Here is a 16374-nt window from a genome sequence, read left to right as displayed (position 1 = left end):
TGCTCGGAAGAGGGGAAATAGCCAATAATGTAATTGCATTTTAACCTTGGGTTTCGTTTCCAATGCATTGCAGGGGCCAATTGATCCGAGACCAATCCAATCAAAACACAGCATGCAGTACAATGTTCAAATGAAGACGTGAGTTACTGTTGGGATATGTTTTATTTAAAGTCATGAAATATAGAAATTCAAGTTTTACAAATGATCATGCCGACACAAAAAAAAAAAACGACAATTAAAAAAACACCACAAACAAACTGGGGAAACCATTTCCCTTTGGGCGAAATGTTTCAAAACCCTTTTTACTGCTTTCCAAAGGCGGGCTCTGAAACTCCCCAGCCGAGGTGGCGCAGGGTATATGCAACATCATCCTCATCCCAGCGTTCCTTCTTCTCTCAGGTTGAGTACATATTTTAAAAGCCGCAAGGAGGGATGCGAGCCTTCTGTAAGTTGCCTTTGATCTCGCTGTAGTGGGAGCTGTGTCTCTGTAGAGGGCAGGCTTCTGAAAGCATTGGTTCACTGTTGCGTCACCACCAGTGCCAGCCATCATAGATTATATCATCCACCTCCTTTTTTGAGGTTTTTCTAGGCTTGCGCTTGAGTTTAGTCACATGTATACGTTTCTGTGTGCGTGCGTGCATGTGTGCGTGCGTGTGTGTGTTTGTGTGTACGAGTGTGTGCGAGTGTGTGTGTGCGTTGGCCACCCTACCCATGGTGAGACGGCCTCTTTAGGTCTACTTCTAAAGTATATATATATATATATATATATATATATATATATACGTATACATTTACACGCCAGGCATCAGCCTCTCATGGCGCTCAGCTTTCTAGTCGCTGATTGGACCACAAGCGGGCCGTGGTCACACTCTGTGGCGTGAACAGATACGAGATGTGGAAATAAATTACTTTCTGATTCATTTCCTCTGTTGGATGAGTGCAGAACAAATGCTAAGTGCTTGTTCAGAGTGGGAGAGAGGGAGAAGGGAGAGAGAGAGAGAGAGAGAGGGAGAGGGGGAGAGGGGGAAAAGGGAGAAGGGAGAGAGGGAGAGAGAGAAAAGGGGGAGAGGGAGAGAGGGAGAGATGGAAGGAAAGAGGGAGAAAGACAGAAAGTCACAGAGAGAGAAAAAGCGAGAGCGATGGAGAGAAAGAGCGATGGAGAGAGAGCGATGGAGATGGAACAGGCGCCGTCCCTCCACCGTCACATGCCCATGGGGTGCTCTTCGTCTAAGAGGACGGTGAATTCATGTCTCTGCAAGAGAACACAATACAGCAGAGCATAAGTAACATGTGAGCAGAGATCGAAGCCAAGAGTGAGGGTTCAGTTCCTCTCTCTCTCTCCGCCCGGAGACGTCCTGCTCACAGAGCGGGGAACGCCGAGCGCTGTGGTGGCGGCGCTCCTCCCAGGGCAGGCGGGAATAATGTAGGAACGGGGCGAGAGCATCAGGATCCCCGTGCAGCGGTGCTCCGGCCTCCATCTTGTCTCCCTCTCTGTCTCGTTACTCCGCACAACACTATCAACACAACACGAGCCCAACCCCGACAGGAACATGATGGAAGATCTGCACACCCCGTGTGTTATGTAACAGATCTCTCCCTCTCTTCTCTCTCCTGCTTTCATGTGTCTGTGTCTCTCTCTCTCCCTCTCTCTCTACCGCTCTCTCTTTCCCTCTCACCCTCCCTCTTTCATTCTCTCTCGCTTCCATTCTCTCCCTCTTTCTCTTTCTCTCTCTCTCTCTCTCTCTCTCTCCCTCCCTCTCCCTCTCCCTCTCCCTCTCCCTCGTAGCTTTGAGCTCTGTAAGTGGCTCAGCTATCAGAAGGAGATTGAACGCTTGTGTTTTCTGTGGCTCCTGTTCAACATAACCAGCGGTGGGGTTCCTGGGCTCCTCTCTCCCCCCGTGTGGAGGGCTGGAGTCCTCACGCTCTGCTGTCTAGCTCCTCCAGCCCTCGGGTCACCCTAACCGAAGAGGAGAGCGCTTTATTGCTGTTCCTCTATCGGAATGAAGCCCTGGTCCCCCCACTCCTCCGTGGCAGATCTATGACGTTTACAGCCAACGCGCCGCCTGCGACGCAGCTACAACAACACCTCACATCGTTCGCTCCTGGGGGTGTCGCAACATTTGCTATGCATTCATAAAAAGCTTTCTCTGCATTCTGTGTTGCCTAGTCTAGAGGGCGGTAAAACCTTAATAGGTAAAGGGTTGAACGACACAAAGACGGCGTCTTTTACGGCCGTTGAATTCTTCGAGCAGTCGCTGTCTGAGTGCGTGTCTTTTACGAGCACAACTGTATTTCTGGCGTCTGACTCCCTGCGTGGAAAGTTCCCGATGTGCCCACTAGTGGGCGTCCTTGAGAGAGACGCGGTCAGCCCCTAACCTTCACCAGGTGCCGCTGAATCCTCTGTGAGCGACTTGGGATGAAACACGCCTGCTGAACCCTCCAAAGGTCTGGACCGTGGCAGCAAACAGAAGGCCTCACCTGGGCTTCTCCATGGTGTCCTTGGACAGGTACATGGACCAGTAGACGATGTTGAACAGGGCGAAGGTGAGGGGGAAGAGGACGCGGGAGTACTGGTCGATGGGGCTGGTCCCGGCCAGCTGGGGGTTCGCCGGCACTGCGGAGCCCTGCTGGAGGAAGATGGGCACGGTGCCCTCACTGGGGGCCATGGAGTGGTTCCTCCTCTTCAGGGTCCCCCGGGGGAAGCCGTCCGGCTGGGGGTGCGGGGGGGGGGGGGGTTTAGTCATTTAAGGGTATTCTTAAAAACGTAATGTATTCTCTGTGTTTTTGGTCCCCCTGCAAACTACGCTCTTGAGATACGTCGAAACCTTTCTGTGCGTTCGTAGTGATCCGTGAGCCAGAGAGTTTTTAGCAACATGTACGCGTATGTGTACGCGTGCGTGTGTGTGTGACTGCATGAGGGTTGCGGTTCGGGCGTGATGACGCTGGAGAAGGCCCTGACGCAGCAGTGCAGAGTTCTGTTAGCACAGGGGGCGACGGCGACGGACTAAGGGACACGAGGGCGCGGCTCGCGCCGTAGAACTGACAGCAAGAAAATAAACTCCCTGTTCAATTAACCGTTCAACTACGGGCTCCGTCTCGCTAATTACTGCCCCACGGTGAGTACTGACAGCATCTCTGTACATCAGGGGGGACGTCTACACCCCGCTGCACTCTGACACAATGTGTACGCCCACCCAGGCCTGGTGGGACCCCCGGGAACAAGGTGAGGGCTGGCCAGCAGGTAGCGGGGTCCTGTGGAGATGTGATGGCAAGGAGCGCTGTGCTGCTGTGTGCCGTGTTCACACCAGGGCTATTTATAAAGCTTTGGAGCGGTGAGAGCTCGCGTGAGGCAGATCCCAGTCTGACACCATCACAGCGGCGTGCGGGATTAGCATAAAAAAGAAAACCGTCATCTGTGAAGACCACACTGAAAACTTCTTATCATGGGAGCGGGATGTACTTAAATAGAAATAGTACTTAAATAGAAATACAGTGAGAGAGAGAGACGCTATGTATGGATGTGTGGAAAGGAACTTTGCTATTTGATTAGTTAAATTGGATATCTGACATTTTGAAAAAACTGATTTACCCATCCCACCAAATAAAATAAATGAAAAACTAAGGGAGTGGTCCTGAAACTTGTTAGTTCACTTTCTTAACCTCTAATTTCCAAATGCAATAACATGTTGGCGCATCACATTCTGCAAAGATTCAAAAGGGGCCTTCTGACACCACCTCCACCGTTTTGTATCCCCACATGAATTCTGAAGTGTTTTTGATACCCTCACCAAAATATGCTCATCATGAGGTGATGAGGTCTACTCACCAAGATACCAAAAAGGGAGGGCTACTGAAGAGGCTGTTTCTTACTGTATCAACAGCATCTGCAGCATCCACAGCATCAAAAACATCTACCTCACCTACATCTCCAACAACATCATCACCTACATCTTCTACATCATCTACATCACCCACATCATCCACATCCTCTACATCTCCTACATCACCCACATCATCCACATCCTCTACATCTCCTACATCACCCACATCACCCACATTAACTACATCACCCACATCTCCTACATCTCCCTCATCTCCTACATCACCCAGATCCCCCACATCCCCCACATCCCCTACATCCCCCACATCCCCCACATCCCCTACATCTCCCTCATCTCCTACATCACCCACATCTCCTACATCACCCACATCCCCCACATCCCCCATATCACCCACATCACCTACATCACCCACATCACCTACATCACCCACATCACCTACATCACCCACATCACCTACATCACCCACATCACCTACATCACCCACATCACCTACATCACCCACATCACCTACATCACCCACATCACCCACATCCTCTACATCACCCACATCACCTACATCACCCACATCACCCACATCACCTACATCACCCACATCACCTACATCACCCACATCACCTACATCACCTACATCACCCACATCACCTACATCACCCACATCCCCCACATCACCCACATCCCCCACATCACCCACATCTCCTACATCCTCCACATCCTCCACATCCTCTCCAGTCCTACGCCGGCCTCACCAAAGCCTCGTCCTCGTCCTCCTCGGCGATCATCTCCATCTCGTGCAGCTTGGCCTTCTGCTTCTTCAGACGGTGCGCCTGCAGCGTGGCGAAGTAGTTGACCGCCGCGAACTCGATGAGCGCGGACGCCACGAAGGCGAAGCACACAGCGATGAACCAGTCCATGGCGGTGGCGTAGGCCACCTTGGGCAGCGACTGGCGGGCGCTGATGCTCAGCGTTGTCATGGTGAGGACGGTGGTGATGCCTGGAGGTTTCAGGGGGGGTCAGGGGACCAGCATGAGCCGACACAGAGCCCAGCACATGTACACATGGATAGAGACACAGAGATGTGTTCATGTTTTGTTTTGTAAATGACTACTACTACTAATAATACTAAATAGAAAAAATATTCATGTTTTGTAAATTAATAAAAATAATAATAAATAAAAATATAAAATAAAATAAAATTAATGTTTTGTAAATTAATAATAATAATAATAATAATAATAATAATAATAATAATAATAAAAAGATCGATTCTTTGAATTTATGTGGGTGCATAATTGAATAAAAGTGTAGCAAACAACTGTGGCCGGTTCAGAAGGAGGAGACCAGGGGAGGTGCGTATGTGACAGGACGGTCGAGGGGAGGGGTCTGTTGGGGTACCGGCGACGGTGCGGGCTGGAACAGACTCCTTGTTGATCCAGAAGGACACCTGCGACAGCACCACCACCATGATGAGGGGGATGTAGGTCTGGATCAGGTAGTAGCCCAGCTTCCTCTGGAGGAGGAAGTGGACGACCATCACCGAGTAGTGACCTGAGAGACAAACAGCGTGGCTCAGCCGGAGAGGAAGAGACAGACAGTGGACAGAGAGGGAGAGAGAGAGGGAGAGGGAGAGGGAGAGGGAGAGGGAGAGGGAGGGGGAGAGAGGGAGGAAGGGGGAGAGAGAGAGAGAGAGAGAGAGAGAGAGAGAGAGAGAGAGAGAGAGAGAGAGAGAGAGAGAGAGAGAGAGAGAGAGAGAGAGAGAGAGAGAGAGAGAGAGAGAGAGAGAGAGAGAGAGAGAGAGAGAGAGAGAGAGACAACACAACGCACAACATGTGCCCTTGACTGCCCTTGAAGCGCAGCGGCTGCTGGCAGATGTACAGTTGCCCTGCTGCCAGGAGGGGGAACAGCCCGCTGACATGAGGCAGCACATCTAAAACAAAGGAGGGATGAGGGGAGACGGGGGGAGGGGGGAGGGGGGAGGGGGGGAGGGGGGGAGAGCCGAAGGAGAGGGAGGCTGCGTAAGAGACCCTGTGAAATGGTGGGATGGAGGAGGAGGAGGAGGAGGATGAGCAGGATCAGGAGCAGGGACGGGACGCTGCAGAGGAGAGAGAGGGCATGCAATGTCACCGTGTCAAAACACATGCGCGCAGACTTTCGCCCGAGCCAAACACATGTGCCTTCACATGCTCGCTCTCTCTCTCTCTCTCTCTCTCTCTCTCTCTCTCTCTCTCTCTCTCTCTCTCTCTCTCTCTCTCTCTCTCTCTCTCTCTCTCTCTCTCTCTCTCTCTCTCTCTCTCTCTCTCTCTCTCTCTCTCTCTCTCCCTCTCTCTCTCTCTCTCTCTCTCTCTCTCTCTCTCTCTCTCTCTCTCTCTCTCTCTCTCTCTCTCTCTCTCTCTCTCTCTCTCTCTCTCTCTCTCTCTCTCTCTCAGCCCTGCCACCAGATAGAGCTAGATCGGCCCACAACGGGGAATACCATTGTTTCTGTTCTGAAAAAAGGAACAAACCCCCCAAGAAAACAATGACAAATCACATTCTCCATCCCCCAAACAAATATATCTTGAGGACTTTGAGGGGTATGACCACCTCAACCTGTTGCTTTAGAACGAGGGAGACACGTGTGTGCAGTGAGGAACTAAAGGTCACCGCAGCGGGACTCACCGGTGTTGGACTTGAAGACAGTGCTGGACAGCGACTGGCCCACCAGGTCGTACTGCAGCAGGCTCATGGACTCCTTGGGGCAGTCCACCGAGTCGATGGGGCCCTTCCTCCAGGTGAACACGATCTCACGGTTGGTGTAGGCATCTAAAGAGGCAAGGGGCAGGATTGTTGAGCAGTGCATTCTCCCTGCTGGTCATACACGTGTGTGTTGCACTTCCGCGAGGCAGCACCTCAGGATGAATGGGAGTACTCACAGCTCCCGAACCGGAGAGGACAGGTGTGGCCGTCCATTGGGAAGTCCATGAGCTGCATCGGACAGTCTCCGATGACAGTCAGCCTGAGACATTCCAAATGAGGTCTAGGTTATACATGTCAGAGTAATGGGAGTTGAATCAAGCCGAATCAGCCGTTTGTAACTCATCCTACAAGCACATGTAAACATTGATACCACCGCTTCCCCCAACCCCAGAAGAACAAACACACGAGATATACCTAATCCTATACTTCACACAGAAACACACGAGATATACCTAATCCTATACTTCACACAGAAACACACACAATTGCACACACAGAAACCGACACACACACACTATTGAGATGTACCTATCCTATATTTCTCGCGCGCACACACACACACACACATACACACACACACGCACACGCACACACACACACACACACACACACGCATCCGGCTCACTTCATGGTGTAGAGCACAGTTCCATTCTGCATGATGCGGAACATTTTATTAGGGGTTGTCATGTTGTGGGCCAGGGATTTCTTGGAGTTGCGGAAGAAAGTGTCTGGGGTCCAAATCTTGTCCACCATTCGGTTGTTAAGACGCAGGATTTCGGTTGGCCCTTCGAACTTCAGCCTCTCGTCCACCCACATTTGCCGGAAGAACATGTCCATGGTGAAATCCTGTAGTCAGGAAACAGTGGTGGTGTTCGTTATTCCCTTGAATGTCCCTCATTTATCCTGCGTGGTTAATTAATTAATTAATCAAATAAATTATTTTACATTTTATCTTGTGGTGTACATGTTTGTTACTACCATGTCTAGATTAACTCTGAAACAGCACTCCCCTATAAGTGAGTTTGACAGTTCAACTGCCATCTGATTACAGCAGAAAGTCTAACATTGGATGGTGGTGGAGGTGGTGGTGGTAGAAGCAATTCACGACGGGAAGTCTTTCATAAAATCATTCAGCAATCCTGCTTCGTGATGCCTTATTGATCGGCAGGCCGGCGAGATAGCCGTTATGAGGATGGTCAAACACATTAAAATTCATTAGGTAGTAAGCCCTGAAGCTCATCCCTTCCCACCGTCAACAGGCCGACATGTGTCCCGGTGACAGCAGAAAGACACGTTACCATTTCAACATCTGAAACCGGTCCAAAGCTGGTGACGAAGAAGTCCGTCTTCACCTCGGTTATCCCTCCTGTTAAGAGTTCAGGGTTCACACTCGCAGCAAGACACAACATTGGCCCACACAACATTTTTTGTCAACTGGATTTTTTTCAATGTTTAGGCAATGTATCTGAATTGTTATTTTATGAAATTCAGCCTCATAAGAAAATGATGAAACAGATATATGAAGGGTATTTACCGCCAGAGCCGGGACGCAGTCTGTTGTCGTAGCCATCCAGCAGTCGGTCCAGGATTGCAGTGATGTTGGCTGAATGGCTTCCATGGACATGACCTGTACTGATATGAGACAAACGTGCTATCATCTAGTTTAACAGGTAGGCATAGTTGGACTCAAGTAGACCTATGTTTAGAAATGAAAATGACTTACTTTGCCCACCAAATGAAAGTAAGCAGAATGAACAAAGTCATTCTGAAACTTGTTAGTTAACTTTCTTTACCTCTCTATTAAAACAAACACGAGGAAAGTGGAAAACGTAAACAGCTGACTATGTGTGTGTCTGCAAACGGAATGACTTTAAAGAGACGGAAAGACCTGTCCTAATCCAATTAAAGGATCACTAAATCCACTCCTTTTGTAGACAGTGAGAACCATTTCACACTCCAAACTACATTCACCCACCAGATAAACACCAAAGCTATATTATCGAGACAATTAAGTTAGTACAACTGCCCCAATCTTTAACGTTTTAAAGATTTAAGCTAAACAAAGTGTGTTTATGGAGTGCAGAAGTCAACTCACCACTATATTTTTTCCCCAGCAGGGGGCGCTGGAGGGCTGCCGCCTTAAGGACACCCGGAACCGACCTGGACGAAGAAGAGCCAGAGCAGCATGAGTCCGATAATAAACCCCAATCTAGATGAGAAGGCTCTTCTACTCTATTACATCATGCTGCGTCTCAACAGCATAACCGCTTCTGAATAGATGTGTCATTTCTACTTATCTTTTAATGGCCAATCCGGGACTTAAGTTAGGTCATATCCTGTGAGGTTTTAGTGAACTATTAAGTTAGCTTTTGGGGTTCTGGCAGAGACGATCGGAGGCTGAGCATCAGCATGTCGGTGCACTTCGAGGAGAGGAGTGGCGTTGTCCCCTGCCCTACCTCCTGGGGGTCGTGGTACCAGACCATGGAAGAGGTCTTCATCGAAGTGAACGTCCCTCAGGGCACATCTGGGAAGGAGGTGAAATGCACTCTGGGCTCAAGACAAGTTGAACTGCATGTCAAAGGAAAGGAGATCTTCAAGGTAGGGTTTATGAAAGATGCACACGTCGTTTGTTTCTGGTCTGGATTGTATTCATACATTTTAAAATAGGCAGTGTTTCAAAGCACAGACACATATGCAGCAGTATGGTTAGGTATCGCCACAGTGATCAAATTGCACAAGTTGGACCAAGTGTAACTTTTAATTTCAAATGATGACTCGAAGTTGCGAAATCATCACTCAAGTAAGCCAAAATAACGTCTCTGGAAATGATCGCACCTCATTGTGACCCGGAAGTCCTGGGATGGGTCATGAGGTCATTTATTATCGTTACTAAATATTGTAGGCCGAGCTGTTGACAAGATAATGCAAGATGAAGGAGTGGGTAATTATGACTGAATTTCCGATCCAAAACAATAATAACATGCTTGTCTGAGACCCTCTCAACATAATATGATCCGGCTTATTGACTCTTTATTCGTAGACTGAAAAAAACACATCTACAAAGTAAACTAATAACTGCTTCATACTATGTTCCTTTATGGTCAAGTTTGAAAATGGGACCCTTCCATAATTAGTTTGTGGGTTACCAAAAAGGCAAAATTGTATATTGTGAAAATAATTGCAGTTGGACAAGCTAAATAACAGGAAATACAGGGCAGTAAAGGGATTTTGGTAAAACAAAATCTTTGTTCTCTCTGTTGACTCTTAAGGGAAGGCTTTACGACAGCACCGTTTCTGATGAGTCGACATGGACATTGGGTAGGTGAAGTTCCGGCCTTCCTTCTCCATTGAACATCCTTTCACTGTGAGCCACTAGTCTTCACTCATCACCCGACCTTTGCTCCAACAGAGGATAAGGTCCTGATTCGCATCGTCCTCATGAAGACAAACCGGGCGGCCGGGAACTGCTGGCCCTCCCTTTTAGAGGGGGAGTACTGCGCAGACGCATGGGTCCAGGATCAGATGCAGAGGAAGCTGACCCTGGAGAGGTTCCACAGAGAGGTCAGTGGGACTGATCCCAAGGAGACTATCCACGTTTCCTGGGGTGGTTACTGGGGAAATGTCGGCCAAACATCCGGCCTACGACATGCCTCAGCTGTGTTTTTAGCTGATCAGCTGGAAGGCTGATCACATCACGGTATATAATTGCTCTGTCACTGAATAAAATGATGTCTGCGTAAACGGCTCGGGAACGTGTGCCGTTCGAGTCAGTTCCTACAACCAGACTAACTATTTGGTTGAAATCGGAATGATTGAATGACAGACGGCGATTGTTTACAATCTCGTAGTAACCGGTATTGAAACCCACAATACGCCCAAAGCATCACGCAGAGGCGGAAACTTGTGGATAGCGAGTCTTAGCACACTTGGTACCAAAATAACTTGTTGGGATTTCAGTAGTAACTAGATATCAAATGTAATTTATCTCTCGTTGCAACAGAACCCTGGATTTGACTTCAGTGGTGCAGAGATTTCTGGGAACTTTGCTGGCGGTGGACCCGACTTCTCCAGCTTGCAGAAGTAACCATGAAGGTGTCGGAAGTGGTTTGAAACTATTTGCAGGCGACGTGCTCCGTCAAGCAAAAACATGGACAGATACCTGCATTTCCCATCTGACATTAATATCGTCAGACGCTGCCTTTATATATATATGTGGGATGCATTTACAATGGGCAACTCATTGCCATTTAAATAAATACAGGAATTGTAAATAAAGCTAGGTTTAAGTAGGTAAATGAAATCAATACTGTACAACCAAATGCTTTTCAATAGGTTTTTTTATTGAAAGGTCCAAGTACATGGGTCATCCAGATGAACTATTTTCAAGTGCGATAATCAAATGCCAAATCCAAAAGTTTTTCTCTCCATCTCTTCACAAATTAAAATCCATTCAAATAATGTCTAAAGTTTAATTTTGTTCCAAATTAATTACATCTGTAACCATTGATATAAGGATCATGTCTCATCTTATAGAGCAAGGCCATCGATAAGATGGCCGCCATACATGCTAGGATCATACCTAGCGTCACTTAGGGGAAACCCCATCGAGCTCAGTTTCAAAACAAAATTAAAAGTTTCATTCACCTTGGGTAGGAGTGTGCATTGAGGACAGCCGAGCAACCTAGGGTGGGAGTTAAGGGTTTTGGGCCTGATTTCTTGGTTTCGTTTTTTAGTTTCACAAAACCCTTCTCCCTCCTCTTCCACATGGTGGATTGAGGACCTAGGCGGTTCTATACTTTATTGCTTAAAAACCAGCAACCTGTTCCCGAGAATAACCAAGTATCTCAGCACAGATTCAAACGATAACATACTGTACACTTGTGGAAGCGTTTCAAATCCGCCAAAGAAAAACCTCACTAGATGGTAATGAATGAGTTTCACATCAAGTCGTACCGCATTGCTTCACAAAAACAGACAGAGTTTCCCTTAAAGAACTGCATCATCAATAATGAAGTTCTGTAAGGGAAAGCGGGACGGTGGGCGACCATGTCACAGGTAATATTTCAACCATTTTCTCTAGTTAGTCTAATTAGGAGGTCGCCCACCGCGGCGTCCCGAGGCCTTAGCATACGGTCTCGGGGATGGTGGGGAGATGAGCGATCTTGTAGTAGCTGGGCTTCAGCTGCCGCTGCGTTCTCCCGGAGATGATCCACCGCAGCCTCTGGCTGTTGGGCTTGGAGCACTTGGTGGTGGCGTACTCAGCCAGGCACTTCCCAGCCAGCTCCCTCACACAAACCAGGTCGCCATCTCTGATCTGCAGGAGGAGAGCCCATCAAAACACGTACTCCACAGGGGTGGGAGTCACAGGGTAGGAATGCGTGATATAAACTGGCCTACGATAGAGATTTTAGTTATATTGCTCCATCGCGATAATGTATGTTTGACGCGATCTATCCATGACTCGCGAAACATAAAAAAGAGCCATGAGAGCTCTGTACCGGCTTCAACGCATCATCGTCATCTTAGTAAATATGGCTGAAAGCGAAACGGAGAAGCTGGTGATTGCGCTCATTTCATGTTCATTCCAAAATGATATGCGTTCATTTTGCACTTGTATGTTTTAATAGCAAGTATCTGTGCACACACTAAAATAGCCATGCCTAATACTGGACGTATTTCCCTAATTCACAGTATCCGTTTCTTTATTAGCAAGACACCAGTTTTAAATTTCATTAAGAGAAGTATACATCATTACACAGAAGATTTCTCTTTTTTAAAGTCTCTGCAGCTACAACATTATGTTGTATGATTACAGTTTTGCACAATAAATGTTCTCAAAACGACATACTAAGTTTCTTTCTTCGTTTGTTTTATACATTTAGCAGTTTGGCTTTCCTTAGAGTCTATGTAACCTGTTCTGAAATGGTTCTATTATGATTTATAAATCGTGATATATATATTGTTATCGCAATAGGCTGCAATGTATATCGCAATATGGATTTTAGGCCACACCGCCCATCCCTATTACAGGGTACCTCACGATAAGCAATACATGGCCCACCATACCGATAATCAATATATCGTTAGACAATCCTATAACTATGAATACAAAATGATTTTAAAAGATAAGTGCTGGATTTCTGTCTTAAGTCATCTGTTTAGAGTGCCTTTTTATTAATTACAATATCGATAATTGGCGCCATGGTGTAGATTCTGATATTGCACGAAGAATGGTGACGCTATAGCGCAGTATTGATATTTTGTCCCATCCCAAATAATTTAAGAAACAAAGTCGATAACACCATCGGCTGCATATTAATGCTTTAAAATGTTGCTCACGTTTCACATCCTGGTCCCAGTAGACGTTAAGCTCCCCTAATGCTCAGCTTAGTTTTCTTCTGCATCATTCGTGATCAACAATGAAGCCCTTGTTCCAGTAAGGGGCGATACAATGGTCCGTGGCTCCAACAGAGCGGAGAGACGCGGAGCGTGTAAACAACTCTGGGACACGACCCGCTGGCCGAGGGTAAAGTGATAGCGTGTTTACTCACATTCAGTTGTTGCTGCAGACCCTGCAGAGCCTCGCCTATGGCCTCCACATGTTGTTGATCGTGTTGCTCTTCAGCCTCTAGACGCAACAGGGCCAGAGCCAGCAGAGACGGCTAAAGAAAGGATTCAAAGACGGTTTTAGTCCACATTCGATGCAACCATGTCGTTTAAGAAACACAAGAGGGTTTAACAGATGCCCACATATTTCCAATTTGGACTCAACCAGAATTATATCAATACAGATACTTATTTATGAAACATGAACAAATATTTCCTGGAGTTTCACAATGATTGGAGCGTAACCATCTGATGGTATTCACTGTGTATTTGCATATTGAGGGAGGAAGCCAAATGGCAGACTCACAAGTGCTCACTGCAGAGTCATGCTGAGGCCTATTCTAATACCAGGTGTGATAAACCCCATCTGACTTTATGGAGCAGGTTTACAGTTCTGAACAACCGGGTTTGTCAAATTATGCTGCCATATTCCATGTCCAACAATCTGACATTTTGAATACAAGAAACGATAGGGAAAATAAAGCTACCGTACCTTTATTTTAGAGAAGACAAAGGAGCAGTGACAGGCTTTGAGCTGGGCCTCCAGTCGGTCCAGGCTGAGGACCTTCCTGCTGTTAAACAACATCCATTTGGTCAGTTAACATATCAGGAAATAAATAACTAAAGTGGAGGCATAGCTAACCTATTGTGCATTTTGTGCTGAACCACCAAATTGGTGCCTTTGGTCACAAAATGATCAAATGCCATGAAATGTTGAGCTTTGTCACCCTACTACTAGGACGTTTTAAATAATACCACATTAAGTGACATTTAGCAGACACTTTTATCCAAAGCGACTTACAATAAGTACATTTGTAAGAAGAAAAACAAAACATCTCCGTCAGTACAGTAAGGCTGTTCATAGGAACAAGCGCCTAAGCATTAACAGTTGCTAGGTTAACCCATTCCCCGCATACAACGAAGATAGTACAAGTTCTACAATTGAACGTGGCTGAGGCTACGCTCCTCGAGAGCGCCCTTACCCGTCCGTGCTGAGCTGTGATTGGACCTGGCCGTGGAGGAGGCGGAGGAAGTGCAGGGACGTGGGCGCCTTGACCTTCCAGTACAGCTTCTCCATGATGATCCTCTCCATGCGCATCATGTCCGACACTGTGAAGCGGTTCTGCGTGATGCGGATCAGGTCGTTGGGCAGCGGCACATTCCTCTCCTCCTCCGAGGACTTGACGGCGATGTAGAAGCAGCAGAGCCCAACGCAGGACAGGTGCTTGGGCTGGATCTGAGACCGGGGACAAGGACGACATCGTTAGAACTCCAACCGTGACGAGTGAGACCACAAAAAATACTAATGCATACGCGCCACGCGTTATTACAGCGTGGCGAGGGGGGGGTCCTTTACCTTCATGATCGATAGGAAGCGATCCAGCAGGCTGACGGCCAGGGAGAAGGTCTCCGAGCAGAACCCAAAGAACCGGGTCAGGGAGAGGAGGTCCTTCACTTCAAACTCCCGTAGTCGGGCGGTCATCCTGAGACCGTTGTCGCTGGCCCCTTCCATGAGCCGCAGGCCGCTCAGCTTGGGCTGGTAGCGGGCCTCCTTGTCCAGCAGAGCCTTCAGCTGGACTGCAAAGGGCGCTGGCCCGGATCCTGTCACTGTGTCAATCATCTGACGAGACGGAAAGATCGAGAATGGGACGTGAATACAATTTAAATATTGAATTTATTATAATATATTCACGTGTGTACTTTTGTGTAGCTCCCTTGCCCAAAGCGTTGAAGTGCATCCTTGTTTAAAAGAGGATACATGTTGTAAATAATGACCCACACCAAAGAAAAGGAACACAGTCATGTTGACGCTCCCAAATTTCCATGACGTTTGAGTAGGACAGGGGAACTGCAGATACAACCAATTCAATGTAAAAACATATCCGAGAAGTAAACCCTGGAAACAAATAATATCATGTGAATATCATGTGATAGGACAAAATATGTAACACATCCCAAATATGTAACCCATCCCATAAGTCTCCGGGCCGCCGTCATCAGAACCGGACTGAACCGGCCTCGAGAGGGGTGGAGACCAGTCTAGCCAAGCGATTTGATAAAGCTCCAGCGTTTACATAAAACCCCTAGTATCGAAAATGTCTATCCTTGACATTATATTAAAGTCAAGCCTAACAGATAATGACGATTAGACAATGTTTCCGACGGTCAGGTCATGCGGGGCCGTGTCGGGCCTTCTGCGTCACGAACCGGGGTCTGGCGCTAGTCACGGACGGGGGCCTGACAGTCAACATGTCGGGGCATGTCCCAACACTGGGACCAGGCGGAGATCGGCTCTCATAACTCCTTTTACGGCTTCGTCACGGACCCACGACAGTAGCTCCGTGTACTAACTCATGAGTTTAACCTCGATCATTAATTTTCAATGTAAAACCGAGTTGTTAAAGGTATTCTAGGATTATAATAAGCTTAAGTAGACACTTTCGCCTTGTGTAATCGAAACAAACGTAGTTGTGAAACACACCAGGCCAGCAGGTTGGTGATCAAAACATCCCAGACTTTGTAAGCCAATACAATTACTTAATTTACTCAGTACACACATGATAACTGTAGTAAGGATACGTTTATCATCTCCCGGTATAAATGTAGTAGTTACACCGGGAGAGGAAGGCGGAGGACCGGCTTACCTTTCTCAGTAGATGGTTGTTTGTTCGTGGATGAAAAAATATGTCGGTGGAAAATAAGATTCACGTAGAGGTGAAACTTAACAATAAAGCGTCAGTATATTATATCAATAAGAAGTCTTAAGCATGTATTTGACAGCGCCTTGCACACCCCCTACCCTTGGTGTATAAGGCAGTGGGGAAAAGGGGGCTCTTATCCAGTCGGGGCTACCTAAGACCAGCCCCGTGGCCGAGCACAAAGCCACCCGATTGGTTGGTCGGGTTAGACGACACCCGTTCTAGAGTATCATTGGCTTAGCGGGACGTTCAGCTATGCATGAGGCCCTTTTCAGATAGAGGCGGGCTCAAGTCGACTAAGTAGAAGACCATTGGACGTGCTACGTTATCCATAGTGTCCGCCACTGGTTTAAACTGCCGTCGGTCTAGCCTAGTCACGACTCAGTGGTCAAGCTAGCCGTCAAACGCCGCTCGGTGGTCAGGCTAGCCGTCAATCGCCGCTCAGTGGTTAAGCAAGACGTCCCTGCATTTGGAGTGCGCACGTATTCTATCATTTA

General features: G+C 47.6%; 3 protein-coding genes across 6 annotated transcripts; 1 reads left to right on the top strand and 2 right to left on the bottom strand.

Moving 5' to 3' along the window:
* Positions 1–107: 107 nt before the first annotated feature.
* gabra6a (gamma-aminobutyric acid type A receptor subunit alpha6a) lies at positions 108–8803 on the bottom strand. 2 transcript variants are annotated; one of them, XM_030368516.1, is made up of 10 exons: positions 8668–8803; positions 8107–8204; positions 7871–7938; positions 7198–7418; positions 6749–6831; positions 6495–6638; positions 5235–5387; positions 4589–4833; positions 2479–2711; positions 108–1252 (listed from the first exon to the last, which is right to left on the bottom strand). In XM_030368516.1, exons 3-10 carry the CDS (start codon positions 7871–7873, stop codon positions 1228–1230), a joined length of 1107 nt encoding a protein of 368 aa, XP_030224376.1. In that variant the 5' UTR covers positions 7874–7938; positions 8107–8204; positions 8668–8803; the 3' UTR covers positions 108–1227. The 2 variants fall into 2 exon arrangements, with proteins under 2 accessions (XP_030224376.1, XP_030224375.1); XM_030368515.1 differs by lacking the exon at positions 8668–8803 and adding an exon at positions 8296–8461 and having other exon boundaries at positions 109–1252.
* nudcd2 (NudC domain containing 2) lies at positions 8744–11030 on the top strand. 2 transcript variants are annotated; one of them, XM_030368524.1, is made up of 4 exons: positions 8744–9170; positions 9833–9890; positions 9982–10133; positions 10573–11030. In XM_030368524.1, the coding sequence occupies exons 1-4, from the start codon at positions 8982–8984 to the stop codon at positions 10654–10656; spliced, it is 483 nt and encodes a 160-aa protein (XP_030224384.1). In that variant the 5' UTR covers positions 8744–8981; the 3' UTR covers positions 10657–11030. The 2 variants fall into 2 exon arrangements, with proteins under 2 accessions (XP_030224384.1, XP_030224385.1); XM_030368525.1 differs by having other exon boundaries at positions 8745–9170; positions 9842–9890.
* On the bottom strand, positions 10892–16041 carry ccng1 (cyclin G1). 2 transcript variants are annotated; one of them, XM_030368523.1, is made up of 6 exons: positions 15824–16041; positions 14536–14799; positions 14162–14415; positions 13672–13747; positions 13124–13234; positions 10892–11886 (listed from the first exon to the last, which is right to left on the bottom strand). In XM_030368523.1, the coding sequence occupies exons 2-6, from the start codon at positions 14797–14799 to the stop codon at positions 11695–11697; spliced, it is 897 nt and encodes a 298-aa protein (XP_030224383.1). In that variant the 5' UTR covers positions 15824–16041; the 3' UTR covers positions 10892–11694. The 2 variants fall into 2 exon arrangements, with proteins under 2 accessions (XP_030224383.1, XP_030224382.1); XM_030368522.1 differs by having other exon boundaries at positions 13672–13750; positions 15824–16040.
* Positions 16042–16374: the final 333 nt, after the last annotated feature.

This window comes from Gadus morhua, chromosome 10 (genome assembly GCF_902167405.1).
Source record: "Gadus morhua chromosome 10, gadMor3.0, whole genome shotgun sequence".
Classification (NCBI taxonomy): Eukaryota; Metazoa; Chordata; class Actinopteri; order Gadiformes; family Gadidae; genus Gadus; species Gadus morhua.
The sequence above is the reverse complement of the archived record's forward strand: the minus strand, read 5'-3'. Positions and strand labels throughout refer to the sequence as shown.